Source organism: Macaca fascicularis, chromosome 12 (assembly GCF_037993035.2).
Source record: "Macaca fascicularis isolate 582-1 chromosome 12, T2T-MFA8v1.1".
Taxonomy (NCBI): domain Eukaryota; kingdom Metazoa; phylum Chordata; class Mammalia; order Primates; family Cercopithecidae; genus Macaca; species Macaca fascicularis.
Window position 1 is genome coordinate 97,107,918 of NC_088386.1, and position 23,192 is coordinate 97,131,109.

Below are 23,192 nucleotides of genomic sequence, written 5' to 3' on the forward strand. Positions count from 1 at the left end.
TCAAAAAACAACTTTTAGTTTCATTGATTTTTATATTGTTTTTCTAGTCTCTATTTCATTTATTTCTGCTTTGATCTTTATTATTTTCTTTCTTCAGCGTACTTTGGGCTTATTTTGTTCTTCTTTCCTAGTTTTGTGAGGTGTAATATTAGTTTCTTTGAGATCTCTCTTCATTTTATCTACTTCTTTTAATTTGACTAAAAGCCATTAATTGAAAAGGCTATCTTTTTCCCAGTGTGTGCTCTTGGCACTTTTGTCAAAAATCAGTTGGCTATGGGTGTATACATTTATTTACAGGCCTCTGTTCTGTTCCATTGGTCTACACATCTGTTTTTTTATGCCAGTATCATGCTGTTTGGGTTACTATAGCTTTGTAGTATAATTTAAAGTCAGGTGCCTTCACGTATGTTTATTGCAGCACTATTCACAATAGCAAAGACTTGGAATCAACCCAAATGTCCATCAGTGACAGATTGGATTAAGAAAATGTGGCACATATACACCATGGAATACTATGCAGCCATAAAAAAGGATGAGTTTGTGTCCTTTGTAGGGACATGGATGCAGCTGGAAACCATCATTCTTAGCAAACTATCACAAGAACAGAAAACCAAATACCGCATGTTCTCACTCATAGGTGGGAACTGAACAATGAGATCACTTGGACTCAGGAAGGAGAACATCACACACCGGGGCCTATCATGGGGAGGGGGAAGGGGGGAGGGATTGCATTGGGAGTTATACCTGATGTAAATGACGAGTTGATGGGTGCAGCACACCAACATGGCACAAGTACACATATGTAACAAACCTGCACGTTATGCACATGTACCCTACAACTTAAAGTATAATAATAATAAATAAATTAAAAAAAAAAAAAAGTCAGGTGCCTTTAGCTTTGTTATTTTTGCTCAGGATTGTTTTGGCTATTTGGGGACTTTGTAGTTCCATATGAATTTTAAGATTATTTCTTCTCTTTTTGTGAAGAACATTTTCGGTATTTTGATCGTGATTGCATTAACTCTGTGTAATGCTTTGGGTAGTATGATCATTTAAACAATATTAATTCTTCCAATCCATGAACATGGAATATCTTTCCATTTATTTGCTTCTTCTTCAATTTCTTTTATCGATGTTTCATAATTTTCAGTGTAGAAATCTTTCACTTCCTTGGTTAAATTTATTCCTAGGTATCTTATTTTTTAAGCTGGTATAAATAGAATTGTTTTCTTAATTTCTTTTTTAGATCATTAACTATTAGTGTTTAGAAATGCTACTAATTTTTTTCTTTTTCCATTTTTATTTTAGGTTTAGGGGTACGTGTACATGTATATATTCGTTGCCCAGGTAAATTGTATGTCACTGGGGTTTGGTGTACAAATGATTTCATTGCCCAGGTAGTGAGCATAGTACCTGATAGGTTGTTTTTGAACCCTCACTCTCCTCCCAACCTCCACCTTCAAGTAGGCCCCACCATCTATTGCTCCCTTCTTTGTACCCATCTGTACACAATGTTTAGCTCCCACTTATAAGTGAAAATATGCAGCATTTGGTTTTCTGTTCCTGTGGTAATTTGCTTAGGATAATGGCCTTCAGCTGCATCCATATTGCTGCAAAGAACATGATTTTGTTCTTTTTTATTGCTGTGTAGTATTCCATGGTGTTACATGGAACCACATTTTCTTTATCCAATCTACCACTGATGGGCATCTAGGTTGATTCCATATCTTTATTACTGTGAATAGTGATGTGATGAACATACACATGCATGTGTCTTTTTGGTAGAATGATTTATATTCCTTTGCATATAATACACCCAATAATGGGATCACTGGGTCAAATGGTAATTCTGTCTCAAGTTCTTTGAGAAATCTCCAAACCACTTTCCACAGTGGCTGAACTAATTAACATCCCCACCAATAGTGTATAGCATTTCGTGTTCTCCACAATCTTTGAAGAAATATCCAGTAGTTGAATTGCTGGTTCATATTTTTAATTTTTTGAGAAATCTCTATACTGTTTTCCATAATGGCTGTACTAATTTACATTTCCACCAACAGTATATAAGAGTTCGCTTTTCTCCACATCTTCGTCAACATGTGTTATTTTTTGTCTTCTTATAATAGCCATTCTCACTGGTGTAAGATGATATCTTGTGTTTTTGCTCTACATTTCCCTGATGATTAGTGATGTTGAACACATACTTGTTGGCTATTTGTACGTCTTCCTTTAATAAATGTCTACTGATGTCCTTTGCCCATTTTTAATGAATTTGTGTTTGTTTTACTGTTGGATTGTTTGAGTCATCTGTCAAATGAGTAGTTTGCAAATATTTTCTCCCATTTAAGAGAATGTCTCTTCACTCTGTTGGTGGTTTCTTTTGCTGTGTAGAAGCTTTTTAATTTAATATAGTCCATTTGTCTTTTTTTGTTTTTGTTGCCTGTGCTTTCAAAGTCTTAGTCATAAAATGTTTGCCTAGACCAATGTAATGAAGACTTCTCCCTATGTTTTATTCTAGTAGTTTTATAGCTTTGGATCTTACATTTAAGGCTTTAATCCATCTTGAGTTCATTTTTGTATATGACGAGAGATAGGGGTCTAGTTTCACTCTTCTGCATATGGTTATTCAGTTTTCCCAGTATCATTTATTGAAGAGGGTGCCCTGTTCCCAGTGTATGTTCTTGACAGCATTGTCAAAGATCAGTTGGCTGTAATTATATGAATTTATTTCTGGATTCTCTATTCTGTTCCATGCTTTATGTTTATGTGTCTATTTTTATACTAATACCATGCCATTTCAATTATGATAGCCTTGATCTATATCAATGAGTACAGTTGGAGTGCAGTGGCATGATCATAGCTCACTGCAGCCTTGACCATCTGGGCTCAAGTGATCCTCCCACCTCAGCCTCCCAAGTAGCTAGGACTCCAGGCACATTCCATAGTAACTGGCTAATTTTTAATCTTTTGTGTAGATGGTGTCTTGCTATGTTGTGCAGGTTAGTCTGAAACTCTTGGACACAAGCCATCCTCTCGCCTTGGCCTCCCAAAGTGCTGAGATTACAGGAGTGAGTCACCATGCCTGGTCTTGTAACATATTTTGATGTCAGGTAATGTGATAACTCCAGATTTTTTTTTCCCCCACGGGATTGCTTTGGCTATTCTGGCTCATTTTTTGTTCCATATGAACTTTAGAATTATTTTTTCTGTTTCTGTGAAAAGTGACATTGGTGATTTAGGGATTGCATCGAGTCTGTACTGCATTGGGCAGCATGGCCATTTTGGTGACATTAAATCTTCCAGTCCATGAGCACGGATGAAATATCTTTCCATTTGTTTGTGTCATCTTCAGTTTCTTATATCTGTGTTTTGTAGTCTTCCTTCTAAAGGTCTTTCACCTTTTTGGTTAAATTTATTCCTAGATATTTTATTTTATGCTTTGTAGTCACTGTAAATGTTATTGCCTAATTGATTTCTCTTTTGGCTATTCCATTGTTGGTGCACAGAAATGCAACTGATATTCGTATGTTGATTTTATATTCTGCAACTTTACTGAATTTGTTTATTAGTTCTAAGAGTTTTTTTGATGGAGTTTTTTGTGATTTTCATATATAAGATCATGCTTTTCTGCAAAGAGAGATCATTTGGTTTCCTCTTTTCCAATTTGGATGCCTTTTCTTTCTTTCTATTGCAGGACTGCTCTGGCTAGGACTTCCAGTACTATATTGAATAAGAGCGGTAAAAGTGGGCATCCTTATCTTGTTCCAATTCTTAGAGGAAAAGTTTTCAGCTTTTCCCTATTCAGTATGATGATAGCTGCATATTTGTCATATATAGCCTTTGTTATGTTGAGGTATGTTTCTTCTATGTCTAGCTTGTTGAAAGGTTTTTTTTTTTTAATCATGAAGCAATGTTGACTATTATGAAACGCTTTTTCTGCATCTATTGGGATGATCACATGATTTTTGTCCTTCATTCTGTTGATGTTGATATCATGTTTATTGATTTTCATATGCTGAACTATCCTTGCATTTCTGTTATAAGTACCACTTGGTCATGGTATATTATATTTTTGATATATTGTTGGATTTGGTTTGCTAGTATTTCATTGAAGATTTTTGCATCTGTGTTCATCAGAGATATTCATCCGTAGTTTTCTTTTGGCTGTTGTTGTATTGTCATCTGACTTTGGTATTAAGGTAATGCTGGCCTCACAGAATAAGTAAGGGAGAATTCCCTCCTCTTCATTTTTTTTTTTGAATAGTTTGAGGAGGATTGCTATTAGTTCTCCTTTGTGTGTTTGGTAGAATTTGTCAGTGAATCCATCTAGTCCTGGGCTTTTCTTTGTTGGGAGAGTTTTTATTACTGATTCAACCTTGCTACTCATTATTGGTCTTGAATAATTTTCAATTTCTTCCTGCTTCATCTTGGTAGATTTTAGGTTTTCAGGAATTTATCTCTTTTTGCTAAGTTTTTTAGTTTGTTAGTGTTATAGTTGTTCATAATAGTCTCTGACGATTTCTTGTATTTCTGTGGCATCAGCTGTAATGTCTCTTTTTTCATTTCTGATTTTATTTGGGTCTTCTCTTGTCTTTTTTTGGCTAGTCTAGCTAGTGGTTTATCAATTTCATTCATCTTTTTAAAGAACTTATTTTTTTTTGCTGATCCTTTGTATTGTTTTTGTAGTTTCTATTTCATTTAGTTCTGGTCTGATCTTACTACTTCTTTTCTTCTACTAATTTTGGGCTTGGTTTTCAATTCCTTCAGGTGCATCGTTAGACTATTTATTTGAAGTCTTTCTACTTTTTTGATGTAGGTGTTTATTGCTATAAACTTCTGTCTTAGCACTGCTTTTGCTGTATCTCACAGGCTTTGGTATGTTGTATTTCAATTTTTTTTGTTTCAAGAAATTTTTTTTATTTCCATCTTAATTTCTTCATTGTTCTATTGGTCATTCAGGAGAATGCTGTTTAATTTCCATGCATTTGTATAGTTTCCAAAGTTTTTCTTGTTATTGATTTCTAGTTTTATTCTAGTTTTATAAGTGTGCCTATCTTTGGGCCCCAGGGTGGCATATGCTGGCATTAAGTATTAGTGGGTTCAGGCAGGCCAATTCTTGGGCCTTTAGTGGCTTTTTCAGGTGTCAGGAATGGCAGCTATGGGCTGGGCAGGTAGGTAGGTTCACAGACCCATTGGCAATGGGTGTGTTGTGGCTGATGGCAGTAGCAGTAGTGAGACAACCGTCTGGGACCCAAGTGGTACTCACTGGTGTTGGCAGTGGCTATGAGAAGTTGGGTGGTCCTGTCCTCAGGCCCATAGGTGGTGCATGCAGGTAGGTGCCAGCAATGGTGGTAGCGGAAGGTTTAGTGGGCTTACTCTCAGACCCTGGGAGGGGTGCTCATGTGCCTTACAGGTGACATGAGTCTCTTGTAGGCAGCATATAGTTGGTTCTTGTTTTTAAAAACTCCATTCACCCATTCTAATTTTTCTAATCAGAGAATTTAATCCATTTACATTCAAGGTAATTATTAATAGGTAAGGACTTACTACTGCTATTTTGTTAATTTTTGTTTTATTGTTTTGTAGATTCTTTCTACCTCTCTTGCTCTCTTCTTTTGTGGTTTGATATTTTTTGTCGTGTATGCTTTGAATCCTGCTAAAGATTTTTTTCTTTGTGGTTACCACGACACTTAGTTAGAATATCTTGCTCTTGTAATAAGCTATTTCAAGCTGATAACAAGTTTAATTGCATACAATGACTCAACAGTTTTACTCCCTCCCTAACATGTTGTTTTTGATATCAGAATTGATATCATTTTATAATGTATATCCTTGAAAATTTATTTTAGCTATAGTTAACAGTTTTGTATTTTTACCCTCATGTTGGGATAAAATTGTCTTACATCCCATCATCACAGTCCTAAAATATTCTGAGTATGACTCTATTTTGCTTATACTATTGAGTGTTGTGCTTTCATATGTTTCATGTTATTAGTCAGCAGCTTTCTGTTTCAGTTTTTAAAACTTTCTTTTGCAATTTCTGTAAGGCAGGCATAGTGGTAATGAACTCCCTTAATTTTTGTTTGGGAAAGTTTCTATTTCTTCCTCAACTGGGGAAGACAGCTTTGCTGTCTTTGCTTGGTAGGCAGTTTTTTCCTTCAGCACTTTAGTACATCATCACACTGACTCCTGGCCTGCAGGGTTTGTGTTCAGAAATTACAATTGCATTGGCACTCCTTTGTGTGTGATGTGTTTCTTACCTTCTGAAGCTCTCAGAATTTTTGCTTTGTCTTTGATTTTTGATAGTTTGATTATTATGTGTCTTGGTGTACTCATCTTTGAGTTTAATTTGATTGAATTTGATTAGGAACGGGTGCACAGGAACTCTCTGTACTTTCTCCTCATTTTTCCTGTAAACCTAAAACTACTCTAACAGGTAAAGTCTATAGATAAATAAATGTATAAATGGCTATGACTCAACTAAGAGTGCTATCTCTCCACCAGGATTTCTAAGGCTGCTCTGGTGTGCAGCAAGTAGCCTGAAAGGGGATGTTAAGATTATCTTCACCCATACACATAATAAAACTCTTTTAAAAAGTAAATCGTATTGTGTATATTTAAGGTATACAACATGATGTCATAAGATTCATCTATATATGTCATATATATATGCATCTCTACTATAGTAACCATCTTACTGTATCTATATACTACACATAATTTTTACTATATATATATACACACACACACTACACAAGCATATATATATGTAGAGTTTATATGTGTGTGTGTGTATATATATATACACAAATGGTTACAATAATGGAGATTACTACGAACATATAGTTAAAGGTTACTATAGTGGAACAAATTAACGTATTCATCAGCTCACTTAGTTAACGATTTTCCCCCTGTGGTGAGAACAGCTATAAACTCATTTAGCAACATTCTTTTTTTTTTTTTTTTTTTTTTGAGACGGAGTCTCACGCTGTTGCCCAGGCTGGAGTGCAGTGGCGCGATCTCGGCTCACTGCAAGCTCCGCCTCCAGGGTTCCCGCCATTCTCCTGCCTCAGCCTCCTGAGTAGCTGGGACTACAGGCGCCCGCCATTAACTATAGCTCTCATCTTTTTACATTATATTTTTGGACTTGTTCACCCTACATATTTGCAACATTGTATCATTTGATTAATATCTCCCCATTTTCTTCCTCCTGCCCGACTGTGGTAACCGTGTTCTATTCTCTATCTCTCTATATTTGGACTCCTTTTAATTTTCTCTTGATTTGACTTTGCTCCTGACTCTCTCATACTTTCTTCCTATTTTGCTGAGTCCCTGACCTAGCAGCCAGGGAGAGTAGAGGTGAGAAAAAGAAAAAGAGGAGGAGGAAGAGAAGAACGAGGAGATGGTGGAGGAGGAGACTTGGCTGAGAACAACAGTTATTTATCACAGAAATCTCATAGAGAACAAAAATGACTCTTCTCAGTAACCAACAAAAAGGGAGATTATAATTGAAATGAAAGGATTGGATGATAAAATGCAAAAGCAGTAATAACTTTCTTTGTGGTTTATTTTAGTGGCTTTGAATCAAGCCATCCTGCTCTTCAAAGACATGTGTCTTGTTCATCTCCCCCACCCCTCATCCCCCAAACTCCATTTGGAACTATCTGAAGACCCAGTGAACTAAAATCCTGCAAAGGATGCAGGAGCCTTAGAGCCATCAGCACACAAGGGTCCATGCCAGAAAGTGTACCTGTTCTTGTTTTCAAAGTTCTGCTTCATCTCAGCACAGCGGAGGTCCATTTCATTGGAGAGCTGGAAATAAAATCAGCATCAATAACACAAGACTGAGGACCCCGTCCCATTCTGATCTGCACCTTCTGAAAAACCTTCCAATTCATGGGGCACGGCCCCCTTCCCGCCCCTCTTCCACTGTGCTCTGCAGTGCCAGAGAGCACATTATTAATAAGGGAACAGAACAATTTGTGCCTTGCTCTATGTTGTTTTCTACTTATTCAGTTCATAATGTTGGTGCATCTTTTTCACTGACTAGTTTTTTTGGGTAGGTCTGGTCTCCGGTGCTAGACCATCATCTCTGTTACATCATGGCCTTCAGATTTTTGGATATGTAATTCAATTGAGCAATCATTTATTGAACAAAGGGCTTGGCTTGGAAGAGCCAAAGAGGACTAAGACTCAGATCTTGCCTTCAAGGAACTTAAAATCTAGTGTTAATCCTTGTTGACAGTATAATTCCATTCTAGCAGGCAGGATTTGCTCACTTTCAGGTGAAACATTAATTTTATCTTGCCCATGAAGATGTTAGCTAATGTAAGGTCACTCACCAATTTCTGGGCAGACTGGTGGTCTCTGTTCATTTGTTCAATTATTGCTGTCAGCTCTGAAATTTGCTCTTGTAGGTCAGAAATGATGTTGGCCCTGTAGGAGAAGTAATTCTTCTATCACCCACAAAGCTTACCATTCCATGCCACTCAGACCCCTGAGCATGACTGACTCTGGCCTGGTGAGAGCTGGCCATGTCCTGCACCTGCTCCATCATTATGAGGTGGGGGTGGAGGGATAGGGACAGTCTTAGAGAAGGCATTTGGCAATAAGGCAGTTGAGGCTCAGATCTGACTCTTTTGGGTAAGCTCACTAGACTTGAACAGGATGGTTTGGTGCCCTACTGAGTAGAAGGAAAATAAGAATATGTCAGAAATTTATTAGAGTTTGACCTTGATTTGGTGATGATGGTTGAAACAGAGGATGAAGTTCAGGGGATTAGGAAATTAGAAGATGTGCAATAGGATTGATGCTGACTGTGAACCACAGACAAGGACTGGGCCAGAGATGGGACTAAGAGGGGATTTAAGAGAGTGGCTTTCAGCACAGGTCATAGTTTTCTGTGTTTCTGGGTCTAAGGCTGCCATGATATCTGTAAATTATTTAACTCTGTCTGGTTGGGCTACAGTGACAAGGCAGCAGGTGGTGCCATGTGCAGTGGAGCTGAGAGGAAGTCCTCAATGCAAGATGCTTTGACCTCTTTGGTCAACCACCTCCCATGTCTAACTGAGCACAGAGAGAATGTGGGCTGACAAAACAAGAGAGGGGATACAGGAGGAGACAGTCCCAGGGTATGAGAAAGAAAAGGCATGAGAAAGTTGAATAATAGGGAGCCCCTATCTTTTGAACACGATCCTCACTATAAACAACACTCACAGCTTTACCAGTGAATACAACAAGCACACGTTTTCATGTTTTATTGTGCACAACGGGTGACAACTTCCTTGTGAGGCCAAGAGGTGGGCTGTCGTGCTAGCTTGACTATAAGCGCATGCCCCATTCTCTTCCTGCAGAGGGCTATGGATAAGCAGGGAAAAGAAAGCAGAGGCTGAATGCCCCTGGGTGGGAAGACAAGAACTTGGGTCCGGCCTCTCTGGGCCAGGTCAGATCAGAGAGACTCCATGGCATGGCATCATTCGACTTGAGGGTCCTTCAGACTCACCCTCAATCTGAATCCCTTCCCAGATGTAACCACTGCTAACAGTTTGGTTGAATTCTGCCAATACACTAGCAGATAGGCAGACGATTGTGTGTGTGTGTGTGTGTGTGTGTGTGTGTGTGTGTGTATGTTTTCTATTGTTGGTCTTTCAGACTTGTGTGTTGAAAAAATAATTCTTACAGCAAAATAAGCCTGAGGGAAGAGGCACTTGGAGAGCCATCAGTAGTGCAGTTAAGAAGTAAGATGCCTGAACATGGGCAGGATATCGGGGAAGCAGAAGATATGAATAAGAGATTAAAGGGTAGAATGAAAAGATGTAGAGATGAATCTGCATCTGTTAATGAAAAAAGAAAGACATGGAGATATACTTGATATGGCATTGGAGGACAGAGAGTGGGTGGGGCCTGAAGACAGACAGGATGGCTGTGCTAACAGGATGAAGTCAGGCCGGAACCTTCCACACTTCATCTCCCAGGGGCATGAGCTGAGTAGTATTTTTGGACATAATGAAAAAGAGGCTGGGCGCGGTGGCTCAAGCCTATAATCCCAGCACTTTGGGAGGCTGAGGCCAGAGGATTACTACCTGAGGTCAGGAGTTAGAGACCAGCCTGGCTAACATGGTGAAATCCCATCTCTACTAAAACTACAAAAATTAGCTGGGTGTGGTAGTGCAAGCCTGTAATCCTAGCTACTCGAGAGGCTAAGGCATGAGAATTGCTTAAACCTGGGAGGCAGAGGTTGCAGTGAGCCGAGATCGTGCTACTAAACTCCAGCCTGGGTGACAGAGAGAGACTTTGTCTCAAAAAAACAAAAAAAAAAACCAAAAAAAAACCATGTGCATTCCAGCCTCCCAGAAACCCTCACTTTACTTAATTTGCATGCCCCAAATTCAGACTAATTTATGGCTCTTCTATCTATTCCTCACCCCAGGAACAATTGCTATCCTTTGGGATCAATCACATAACTCCCAATCAATCTTCATCCTGCCCCTTGGATCTGCTCACGGATGGGATCAGAGGAAAGAGAGGCAGATGTGGAGAGATGCATCATCAGGAAGCAGGGGTGGGGAGGGGGGTGCCCTTGTGGCCCCTCCAGAGCAGGCACCAGTGGCCTGGGTGTGGGCATAGTGGCTTTGGCTTATCCCTGAGGCCAGGCTGAGCTGGTGGGAGTAGCCCCAAGCAGCTGAATGTTGGTTCAACAGCATTACCTGGAAAATCTGTCTTTGTTCGGGATCTCCGATTCCCACCGCTTTTTCCCATCAAACATCTCATCCCCTAAGGTGACAGAAATCTGTTCCCGATTCCGAACAAGTTGATAGCCAGGTGACACGTTGATCACTTCCTAGGCATCAAGGGAAAGTAGGATAAAATGGCAGACTTGGAGTGCTGAGATTTCTCCAAATCTTCTCCTATTGCCTCACTCACATCTTAAAAACAGGGACCTGGGACTCCAGAGCCCACGCCCTTGTGGGCCCTTCACCCATTGTAGCTCATCCTCACATCTCTGAGACTCAAACCTGACGCTTAGTAGGCTCCTGGGTGTCCCTAGGGGCCTCTCAAGCTCTGTGCCACACCAAGCCATTGATGCCCCTGCCCTGCCACTTGTGTTCACCCTTGTGGCTGGAGGTGGGCATGCGGCAACTGCTCAGGTTTTGGAATCACAGAGGCCTGAGTAAATCTTGGCTCTGCCACCAGACAATAGCCATCCAGCATCTCTGTGCCTCAGTTTTCTCATCAGAAAGTGGGGTTAATAACTCCTTCTCAAATGGCTTTTGTGAGGGAAAAACAAAACAACATATGAGAAAATGACTAGGATCGTTGCAAACAAAATGTCATTTCCTCCTCCTTCTCCCATTAGATGCCAAGTCAGAAACCTGGGCAGGGCCTCCGCTGGCCTGGACCAGGGCAAGCCCTGGGGCTCTGAGAGCTGCACAGCACACGCTGCAGCCCCTTGAGCCCTGCCGTTGTCACCCCTTCATGTCTCTCTGAATCACCCTCCTCTCTCCACACCCCTGCCTGACAGCCCCAGGCCACCACCATCTTTCTCTTGGACTCTGACTTCTCTGCCTTCACTCTTGCTCCCCAACAGTTCATCCTCTCCACCTAGAGGGCAATTATATTTTTGCTTGTACATTTTTTCCCTAACCATTAAAGGACTGCATGGTATTTAAAAACAAACAAACAAACAAACAAACAAAAACTAGATAAACACAGAATACAGTAAAATGTATCAATTATATCCCACCAGAGACTGCTTCTTCTGAAATATAACTCTTACTTGGTCCTGTGCCTGTGTAAGACCAGTAAAGGCTCCCAGACACCAGAAGGGTCAGGCCCACATTCCCAGGTAGGCACCAAGATCCTTAGAGTTTGGTTCCCATCACCTTCTCTAGTGCCCTCCCGCCCCTGCTCCCCTGAGGGGTCCCGGCTGCCTCTCCCCAGCATTCGTGACTTCCCAAGGTCAGCAGAGGGCTTCCTGCATCTGGGCATGAGCTGTTCACTGGCCTGGACTAGCTGTCATGTCCGGTTTCCCTGGGACACTCTGTTTGCCTTGTGCAAGCAGGAGAGAGTGGCAATTAAATGCCCACTCTGGAATCTGGCTGAGCTGAGTTCAAGTCGTGGTTCTTACACTTACCTGCCATGCACAATATGCAATAATAACAGCACCTCCTCCCAGGATCTTTGTGAAGATTCAACAAGGTAAGTATAAAAATGTAAAAGGCCCACGCTTGCACATGGTAGGCGCTCAATACATTTTAGTCCCACCACCCTCTTCCTGCCTTTACTCACATAAAATGATTTATTGCTCTCTTCTTGCCTTGCTGCATGGATTTTCTTTCTGCAAGAGAAAGACATGCTCAGAAAGCAACCAGACAGCAAAGAGAAGTTCAAAGCTTAGGAGCTGAACCCTGAGGCCGCCACCATCTGACTTCTGCTCTCTGACCTGACCTTCTTAGGGGATCCCTAGGATAGTTGGGGAACTCACTGAAGCCGGGCTCCTGAGGGCCCCAAAGTGGGAGCGCTCATGAAAAGGTCCTGCCCAAGGAGGCAAAAGAGTTGTCCTATGATGTTGGGCAACTTCTGTTTTGGAGGAGCATAAACCAGCTAGAGGGACCCTTACATATTCTCCCTGAGTCAAGGCTCTGTGAGTCAGGTGACACCCCTCGCCCCCCTTTTACACACACACGGGCACACACACACTCAGTTCAGGGAACTGTAAGGAACTCTCTTTATTGGAGAATGAAACATTCTATATAAACAAATGTTCCAGATAATGAAATGAATCCCATTAAGATACAAACGTTGAAGTTAAACTTGTTTTTCATTCAAATCTTTATATATACTATATAAAAAATGAATACCATATATGTGTATATGTTCACAGTGACCTTTCCCTCCATCTCCAAAGCCAGCAGCAATTGCATCGCTCTGACCTCTGCTTCTGTTGTCACAGCTCCTTCTCTGACTCTGACACTCTGACCTCCTCTTTCACGTACAAAGAAGGACCTTTGTGATTACATGGGGTCTGGGATAATCCAGGATAATCTCTCCAACTCAAGGTCAGCTGATTAGCAACCTTAATTCCATCTGCAGCCTTAATTCCTCTTTGGCAACATATTTGCAGTCTCTGGGTGTTAGGGTGTAGACGTCCTTGGGAGGGGGTCACTGTCCTGCCCACCACACCCATCACCTCATTATCTGCTTTGAGCTCATCTCCCACCACTCCCTGCTCACTTGCTCCGCTCATGCCACACTGGCCTCTGCCTTCCTGGAAGAGGTCAGACATGCCAAGCAAGTTCCCACCCCAGGACCTTTGGACTTGCTGGTCCCTCTGCCAAGAGTGCTTGCCCCAGGAATCATCAAGGCTCCTTCTGTCCCCTTTACACAGGGACTCGCCCGACCTCCCTACATAAAGTATCCCCACCCTCACAGCCCCTCCCACTTTGCCTGCATTGTTTTTCTGTGTAGCACTTGCCAACCTCAGATGTAATAACTAGTTTATGGTCCTCTTCCCCTCCCTCACTAGAAGATAAGTGCCAGGAGAGTGGAGACTTTATTGTGTTTCTGGCTGTTTTCCCAGCACCTGAAACAGTGCCTAATAAATAATAGGTGTTCAATAAATATTTTCCAAAAATTAATGGAATACAAAGATTCATACAAAGACCTAAAACTAAGATACATTTCTAAGCTTGTAAAATGTGAGTAAAATTTTTAATTTGTGATTAAAACCAAGATGCAACCCACAGAAAATCTTAGACACAGGAAAGTAATCAGCTAAAGAGTGGGTCACCACCCTAAATGCATGGGAGGGTCAAGGCTCTGTGACAAAAGGGCGTATCAAGCTTTGGGCTCGAGGGCAGAAAAGAGCTATTGAGGGCACCCCTGTGGAGAGCAGTTGATACAGTGACTTTGAATCAAATGATGCAATGACTTTGGAAGCTGTGGATGCAGAGGACCCCAAAATCTACATGTAGGATCTGAGGTTTGCGAGAAATCAAGGTGGATTCTGGCAATTCTCTAACATCCCTGGCATCAATTAGTTCAAGTCAGGCCAGGTGGGAGGGAGATTATTTTATTCACATGCCTTAAACCATTTCTGCCTCACGGACATACAAATACTTAAGGCCAGGAGCAGTGGCTCACGACTGTAATCCCAGCAATTTGAAGGTCGAGGAGGGCTGATCACTTAAGGTCAGGAGTTCAAGACCAGCCTGGCCAACACAGTGAAACCCCGTTGTTACCACAAATACAAAAATTACCTGGGCATGGTGATGGGTGCCTGTAATCCCAGCTACTCAGGAGGCTAAGGCAGGAGAATCGTTTGAACCAGGGAGGTGGAGGTTGGATTGAGCCAAGATGGCACCACTGTGGTCCAGCCTGGGTGACACAGCAAGACTCCATCTCAAACAAACAAACTGCTGGGAGCAGTGGCTCACGCCTGTAATCCCAATACTTTGGGAGGCCGAGGCGGGTGGATTGCTTGAGTTCAGGAGTTCAAGACCACCCTAGGCAGCGTGGTGAAACCCCGTCTCTATTAAAATACAAAAAAGTAGCTGGGCATGGTGACTCGCACACCTGTAGTCCCAGCTAGTCGAGACACTGAGGCAGGAGAATCTCTTGAGACTGGGAAGTGGAGGTTGCAGTGAGCCACCGAGGTTGCGCCACTGCACTCCAGCCTGGGCAACAGAGTGAGACTCCATCTCAAAAACAGAAAACAAAACAAAACAATACTTACTTTGGGGAAACAACAGGTTTTGTTGGTTGGAGGTAATTGTGATTTTTTGGAGCTGGTAGAAGAGGAGTTAGCCTGAAAGTGAAAAACAATAATTAAAACAAAAAAGTTGGAAATTTGGAAACCCTTTTTAACACTCCCAGATTAAGTACATCCCTATAGTGACCCAAAATTGGAATGCATGTTCTGACAGCTGGAATCTTTAAAATCTGAGGCCTTTAAAACTCAGGCCCAAGGCCCTAGCAGTTGTTCACTGTCCCAGGAAGAGTTTGTCCCCCAGTTCCCAAAGCTCTTTATCCCACATGGAGGGGGCAGCTGCCATCAAGGCCCTTTGGTTGGAAGCCGTACTTTGCCTTTGCACCAACACTGAGACTTCCTCATTTAAAATGGCAAAAATCCCAGGCAGGGCTGGCAAGATGAGGGTGCAGCCAACCAGCTGGCAGGGAAGCTGGAGAAAGCAAGGCTTTCTGGCCCACCTGGGATTTTGCTACCACACTTGCTGTTTTAGAAATCTTGTGAAAGAAATGAGGCTACAAATGGATCCCAAGGTCCCTGTGCCTACCCCATCCCAGATAATTCTTACTTGGACCTCCCTGTGGAGTTCTTGTGTGGTAGTTGAGGGGTCTTGATTAGCTTCCGTGGTCCCAAGTTCCAGGGGTCCCAGCAGGTGCAATAGATGAGAGGGTTGGGGTACATGGCCAAAGGTCAGTGGCAGTCTTGGCTGCTAGATCAGGAGGCTCTTGCTGAAATCGAAAAACAACAGCAGAAAGTTAAACCATTTAGAATCAAAGCAAAAATACAGACAAATTGGGAAGAACCCAGGGAGGACCCAAAGAACAATGGTAGACTCCAGAAGCTGTTGATCTGGTGCAGGGTCTTGGCTATAGGTTAACAGCTCATCCCTTTCAACTCAGTAGACTTGACTTGAAAGCAATTTAAACTTTGCCATAACTGGCCAGGCACGGTGGCTTATGCCTGTAATCCCAGCACTTTGGGGAGCCGAGGTGGATGGATCACTTGAGGTCAGGAGTTTGAGACCAGCCTGGCCAACATGGTGAAACCCCGTCTCTACTAATAATACAAAAATTAGCTGGGCATGGTGGTACACACCTATAATCCCAGCCACTCAGGAGGCTGAGGTGGGAGGATTGCTTGAACCTGGGAGGCAGAGGTTGCAGTGAGCCAAGACTGTGCCACTGCACTCCAGCCTGGGTGGAGAGTGAGACTTCCTCGCAAAAAATAAGATAAAAATAAAATAAAACAAAAATAAAATAAAATAAAATAAAATTTGCCATAACTGAGTCCTTGCTGTGAGTCAGGTAAAACCGTTCAATTATTGTTATGCTGATACTACAGATAAGGCTACTGAGACTCAGAGAAGTCACAGTGGCAGGAAGTTGCAGAGCTGGAAACAAACACAAATCTCCTTGACTCCCAAGCTCCTTCCTTTCCAGCAGGCCACACCAGTTCTCACTGAAGGGAAGAGAAATTCCCACAGCAAGTTCGGCACAGAACTTCCTGGAAAATCAGTTCTGCTGCCTGAGCTACAATGCAACTGAATCTCCTCGTTTCTCATTCCTGGTCACCTCTTTGAATTACAGAGTGGAAACTCCTTCCCTGGCTCCATGAAAACAAAACCCCTATTATGAGAGTCTTGATGAAAGACAACTATCAGATAAACATGGTGGCTTGACCACACTGGCTTATCTTTCTTTTCCAGAATCCAACTAAAATTAGAGTACAGCATTAAAAGAGATTTAATTCCATAAGAGCAAGAAAATGGGAGAGGAGAGAAGATTGCACAAGGGATGTCCCTACATGTTTGGCATCATAACTAGGGCTCTCACCATAGCTCACTACAGCCTTTGTGCCTGCAAAGACAGAGTATGAACAAGATGGAGCCAATTCACTCATCAGAGGTCCCAGAGGGTGCAGGACTTGGAACTGGTAGATTACCTGACAATATTGACAGGCAGCTGGTAGATCTGTAGGAGCACATGGTAGGATGAATATTGTCCCTTTCCCTACACCGCATGTCCTAATCTCTGGAAAGTGTGACTATGTTACCTTACATGGCAAAAGCAGCTGTGGTTAAATGAAAGATTTTGAGATACAGAGATTAACCTGAATTATCAGTCAGAGAAGATGTGATAATGGAGGAAGAGGTAGGAGTGATTGAGGAAAAGGTCCGGGAGCCAAGGAATTGGGGCAGCATCTAGAAGCTGGAAAAGGCAAGGAACAAAATTCCTCCCTGGAGCCTCCGGAAGGAATGCAGCTCTGCTGACCTCTTGATTTTAGCTCAGTGAGACTCATTTTGGGCTTTGACTTTCAGAACTGTAAGATAATAAATTGGTGTTGTTTGAAGCCACTAAATTTGTGGTAACTTCGTTACAGAGCAATCAGAACCAGAGCATTTGGGAGTGTAGGTGCGGGATTGGCAATACAAACATAGAAACCTAAGAAAATAAAATGTGCAATTACTCCAAGCTAGAAAATATTGAACGAGAAAGTAAACATAATCATAGTATGGCACACACTCATATGTATCAAATGTAAATACTTAACATTGACTTAGCCAAAAAGTGAATTGTGACTACACGGGAAGAATGAGCGGAATGGGGATGTGTAAGAGCCAAATCCTCATCTGATGTACCAGAAAGAAAAATTAACATATGGAGCACAGACAAATTATTTGCAAGTATGAGGTAAAATTCCAAAGAAATAGATAACAGAGTTGAAAATAATTGCCTCTAGGAGCACATTGAGAAGTAGAACTGAAAGGTTGGGGGTGGGGCAGAAATTGAGACTTTTCCTTAATGAATTTTTAACATTATTTGATTTTTAAATGATGTCAGTGGATATTTCTTTTCTCTTTTCTTTTCTTCTTTTCTTTTTTCTTTTCAGAGTCTCGCTCTGTCACCCAGGCTGGAGTGCAGTGGTGCAATCTTGGCTCACTACAACCTCTGCTTCCTGGGTTCAAGTGATTCTCCTGCCTCAACCTCCTGTAGGTGGAGGCCTCCAGCCTCCTACAAGTGCCCACCAGTATGCCTGGCCAATTTTTGTATTTTTAGTAGAGACTGGGTTTTGCCATGTTGGCCAGGCTGATCTCGAACTCCTGGCCTCAAGTGATCCTCCTGCCTCGCCCTCCCAAGTGCTGGGATTACAGGCATGAGCCACTGTGCCCGGCCATGTCAGTGGATATTTCATTAGTAATAAAAACAAATGCCAAAAATGTTATAAGAATCAATAGCCCAACAGAAGCATTAAAATGATAACAGATTTAACTCAAATTTCTAAGTCTATGATTAGTTTTCAATATTATACTGGAATACATTTGCTTAAGAACCAGTCAAAAAAATGAAATCAACCTTTTTCTCCAACATGACTGATGCTTGAGAAATCCACTGATGGTGTCTAATGACCTTAAGAGCTAGAGAGGACCTTAAGGTTGGATCTGTTTTCCATATGAAGATACTAAAACTCAAAGAAATGAAGTGACTACTCACCCACTCGTAACTGCTCCTTTAACAGCACAAATCTTTAGAGCCTCGTGCTGTGAGTACTGTGCTAGATGCTGGCTGGATTTTGCCCTCAGGGAGCTTGCGGTCAGTAGAGGAGTCGGCAGAAAGAGAGCTAAGTGAGCAGTGGAGTGAAGGCAACAGACCTGGCCTTGGAATAAAGGCAGAGTGTGCAGGGGTTGGCTGGGTCAGAGGCCTGGGACTAGGGGATCTTCTGCAATAGATGTCAGGGCTAGAAAGGAGTCCAGGAGACTGGCTGAACAGCGAAGGCCTAAAGAGCAGGTGACAGGGCCGCCATTTATAACTGTCCACACTCCACTGTGTTTGGGGGCCTGTCAGGGCCAAGTCAAGGAGAGGAGGTCAGAGAAGCAGATGGGATTGAGTGCCCAGGTAGGAAGATGATGCTACAAGGGGCTAGAACTCAGGTGATAGTCTGAAGGGAGGCTGCCACAGTAGCAAAAAAGAAGCTCTGTTTCTGCTTCGAACCTTCTCTCTGCTTCCTGTAGGAAAGGGGCCAACCCTGAACTTAGGAGATTTAGCAGGAGTCCATGGGGCAGGAAGTGAGAGGTTAAGGCAGGCCCACTTCTAGCAACTGCCTTCTCTCTTCTTGAAGGCCAGGACTCCACCCTGGAGAGCTCTTTGTGCCTCAATACCTCCACTAAGCCTTGCGAAGTGGCTTGTCCACAATGGGCATTTGATGCATATTTCTTACCTGACTAGTAAACTTGATGGTTGTAATCAGCTCATCACGGTGGTTGGAGCCAGCTCAACAAAGAGGAAAAAGACAGTGCGGTGGCTCATGCCTGTAATTCCAGCACTTTGGGAGGCCAAGGCAAGCGGATCACTTGAGGCCAGGAGTTCAAGACCAGCCTAGCCAACATGGCGAAACCCTGTCTCTACTAAAAACACAAAAATTAGCCGGGTGTGGTGGCACACGCCTGTAATCCCAGCTACTCGGGAGGCTGAGGCAGGAGAATCACTTGAACCCATGAGGTGGAGGTTGCAGTGAGCCGAGATCTTGCCACTGCACTCCAGCCTGGGTGACAGAACAAGACTCTGTCTCAATAAATAAATAAATAATAGAACAAAAAACAAAAACAAAGAGAAAAGAGATTCACAGATGAAACTGCCAAAATGTTGTAATCATCATTACCATATTATAAATAATATCAAACGTTTGCATTCAAAAGCCAGAAAGCAGAGGTAAATTGTATGGGTGATACAATCACTCAGTGGAGTTTTACATAGATTTTCAATGATCTATGATGAATGTGTGGTTGTTTCCTTTTCTTCTTCCCCATGATAAATGATGTCTTGGTATCTATTCTTTTGCTCTTAAGAAAAAAAAATGGCCTCACAGGTGTGGTGGCACATGTCTGTAATCCCAACACTTTGGGAGACTGAGGTGCGAGAGTCGCTTGAGGTTAGGAGCTTGAGACCTGCCTGGGCAACATATTGAGACTCTGTATCTACAAAAAATTTTAAAAATAGCTTAGTGTGGTGGAGTGTGCCTGTAGTCCCAGCTACTTGGCAGATGGCGTGGGAGGATCACTTAAGGCCAGGAGTTTGAGGTTGCAGTGAGCTATGATCACACCACTGCGTTTCAGCCTGGGTGACAGCACAAGACCCTGTCTCTAAAAAAATAAATAAATAAAATAAAAATAAAGGCCTTTCTCTTTGAACACCCATAGGAGTGATACTCAAAATATTTAACAACCAGTACGACAAGGCTATTGAATAATCAACCAGGGTTGGAACAGGGTCCTGGGGGATCTCACTCCCACCTCCGTGCCGTGCATTAAGTCCTTAGCTGCTCAATCATGAGGTGGTCTGGGGGTGCCAGGGAGGAGTTGGGACAACCAAGGTGGAAAGGAGGACATGCAAGGGGCTTGGACAATGGTCATCTACCAATCAATATGGCAGTATTTTATTTATTATTATTATTATTATTTTGAGACAGAGTTTTGCTCTTGTTGCCTAGGCTGGAGTGCAATGGCAGGTTCTCGGCTCACTGCAACCTCTACCTCCGAGGTTCAAGCGATTCTCCTACCTCAGCTTCCCCAGTAGCTGGGATTACAGGCACCCGCCACCACGCCTGGCTAATTTTTGTATTTTTGTAAAGATGGGGTTTCACCATATTGGCCAGGCTGGTCTCAAACTCCTGACTTCAGGTGATCCACCCACCTCGGCCTCCCAAAGTGCTGGGATTACAGGTGTGAGCCACCATTCCCAGCCTGTATGGCAGTATTTTAATATTTCAGTAGCTAAAATCAGTCCTTGACTTCTCATAGCTTCTTAAGTGGGAACCACTTCTAACAGATTTTGGGGGCATCCTTCCAGAAATGCATATAATCTTACATGTCTTGCATATAGAACTTAACCTGTAGAGAAGCATAATAGATTTTTAAAAAATGATTTGCCTAAATGAGAGCATACTTTGCACATGATGTTGCATCTTGTTCTTTTTATGTAACAGGATATCTAGTAGATATTTCCACGTCATCACGGATAGATCTGCGTTTACAGTGGCTTGACATCGAATAGCTCTAATCATCGAGGGATGTGTGAGTGTGTGTAAGGATTCTTTCTCCCTCTTTTTTTCCTTTCTTGCACTTCTCCCTGATGATTTTACCTGAGGCTCGCCCTAACAATAGTCACCAGTGAGCCGGCAGAGGCTTCAGAGAAGTTACTGGTTAGTATTAATAATCAGTAGAAAAAATAATATAAAACATCTTTTCCAAAGAGCTTACCTTGGACTGCCCAAAGATCTGTTATTCTCATGTGGCCCGAGTCAAGCATCTTAAAGAAATCACAATGTTAGAGAGAAATGGTTCCCCATCAACACAGAATCAGAGTTTACTTTAGATCAAATCCAGAGGTTCCAGAACTCAAGACTTTAGGGGCCATTCCAAGTGGTTGAAATGCCGAAGCAGAAAATTCACAGTATACGTAGTGTGGGAAGACAGACTTCTAGTGAATCCAATCAAAGGCTTTTACAAAGGCTGGCCTGGCACAAACGTGAATTTCCCTTCTAAAGACAAAACAGTTCACGTTTCTCAGTATTGCAATGAAATTAAACTAGAGGAGGAGGTCACCCCTCCATTCAGATTCCAGTGACTTGGGCCTGAGTTGTGAGGTTTGCCCTTGGGAGATGGCAGGCCAAAGTTTGTTTATATTGTTGCTATGGACACAGAACAATAGCTCCTCATTGGCTCAGGGCTCTTTTCTTCAAGAGAGAAGGTTGGGAGAAACAGCCAATTAAATTCTCCAATACCTAAATCAGTGACCACCCTTAACAGCAAAGAGTTCATACTTTTAACACTGGATTTCCACTTTCGTCATCAGCCATGGGACAAAAACGCTTAAGATATATCTTCAGAGGAAATAGAATTCAACAGCACTTTTAGGTTTCATTGGTCTGTGGCAATAGTTACCAGGCAGGATCTGTGATGGATTTTTAATTCCTCTGTCATCTACTCACAGAAACCTAAAACTCTAGACACATTTTTCCCTTGAGTTTAAGGCTTTGAAATCTGTGAAAGTAAAAATCCCCCAAGGCAGGGGGATTTTTCAGTCACAAGGTTTTCAGATTTTTTTTTTTTTTTAAATAAAGCTGCTTTTTCTTACTATAGAAAAAAGTACTTGCTTATTATAACCCAGTGGCTTTCATTTTAGTTTTACTGCCACTCATTATAAGAAATATATTTTACAAATTTTGTAATAAAAAATTTCGTGAAATAATACTCTTATTATTTGCTATTCTCATCTATTTCTTTTTCTTCTTTAAATTAAAGCTGATTATAATCCACTAGACTGAGTTCATGGTCCTGGTGGGTCACAACCCCCAGCTTACAAAATGTTCTTCTAAATTAATCTATTCACTCAATGTCACATTTGTTGTCTACCGTGTGCCAGGCACTGTTGCTAGGTGTGGGGATATACTTCAGTTCCTATACTCCATACAATTTAGAGATCAATGAGAAAACAGATAATAAAAAAGCTCAATAAAAGCATAGTTTTTTTTTTCCTTTGAGACAGTGTCTCACTCTGTTACCCAGGCTGCAGTGCAGTAGCATGATCATAGCTCACTGCAGCCTCGACCTCCTGGACTCAAGCGATCCTTCTGCCTCAGACTCCCGAGTAGATGGGACTACAGGTGTGCAGCACCATTCCCAGCTAATTTTTTTGACTTTTAGTATACATGAGGCCTTGCTATGTCACCCAGGCTGGTCTTGTACTCCTGAGCTCAAGCGATCCTCCTGCGTCAGCCTCCCAAAGTGCTGGGATTACAGGTGTAAGCCACCATGCAGCCACAATGACTCATACTAAGGGACTCGCCAGAAGCAGTGGGAGTTCATAGCAGGAGTTATCTTCTAGTCCAGTGAGTCAGGTAGCAGTGTTAAACAGAGAAGAGATCTGACTAGATCTACATATCAGAAAGATCATTCTGACTGCAATATAGGGAAGCAATTGGAAGGGCCCAGGAAACCAGGTAAGTCTGTGGCAGTGGTCCTCATGGGACCTAACGATGGCCCTGACCGAGGAGCAGCAGTGGGGATGGAGAGAAGACATGATAGGACTTGGTGATTGACTGGATGCTGGGGTGAGGGAAAAGGAGAAGGTGACGATGATTCCTGGCTCTCTAGCTCGAGCAACTGAGTTGAGCGTGGTGCCATTTATTGAGACAGGAAAGTCTGGGGGATAAACGGGTTCTGGGGAGCAGATTATTAGTTCAGTTTTGGATATGTTAAAGTGCAGGGAGACTAATAGACAAGTGGTGATGTCTGTTAAAGTTTCTTATATATTTTAGAAGTTCAGAAGATTCTGGCCTAGAAGCAATATTTAGGGGTCTTCAGAGTGGATAATATTCCAAGCCAAGGGAGTGAGTGAGATCACATATATAGAGTATTGCATAAGGAGAGAAGAGGGTCTAGAACAGAGCT

At 42.2% G+C, this 23,192-nt stretch overlaps 1 protein-coding gene across 2 annotated transcripts in view; it reads right to left on the reverse strand.

The window, feature by feature from the left end:
* FLACC1 (flagellum associated containing coiled-coil domains 1) overlaps nt 1–21,410 on the reverse strand; it is a 63,388-nt gene extending 41,978 nt beyond the window's left edge. For both annotated transcript variants that reach the window (XR_012421372.1, XM_045367453.3), the window contains exons 1-7: nt 21,000–21,410; nt 15,315–15,474; nt 14,735–14,806; nt 12,289–12,337; nt 10,707–10,840; nt 8,343–8,436; nt 7,751–7,812 (exon numbers count right to left, since the gene is read on the reverse strand). Coding sequence is in view for 1 of the 2 variants with exons in the window: in XM_045367453.3 (XP_045223388.1) it covers nt 7,751–7,812; nt 8,343–8,436; nt 10,707–10,840; nt 12,289–12,337; nt 14,735–14,806; nt 15,315–15,427 (524 nt within the window). In the remaining variant the exon portion in view is untranslated. The remainder of the gene's footprint in view (nt 1–7,750; nt 7,813–8,342; nt 8,437–10,706; nt 10,841–12,288; nt 12,338–14,734; nt 14,807–15,314; nt 15,475–20,999) is intronic.
* Nucleotides 21,411–23,192: the final 1,782 nt, after the last annotated feature.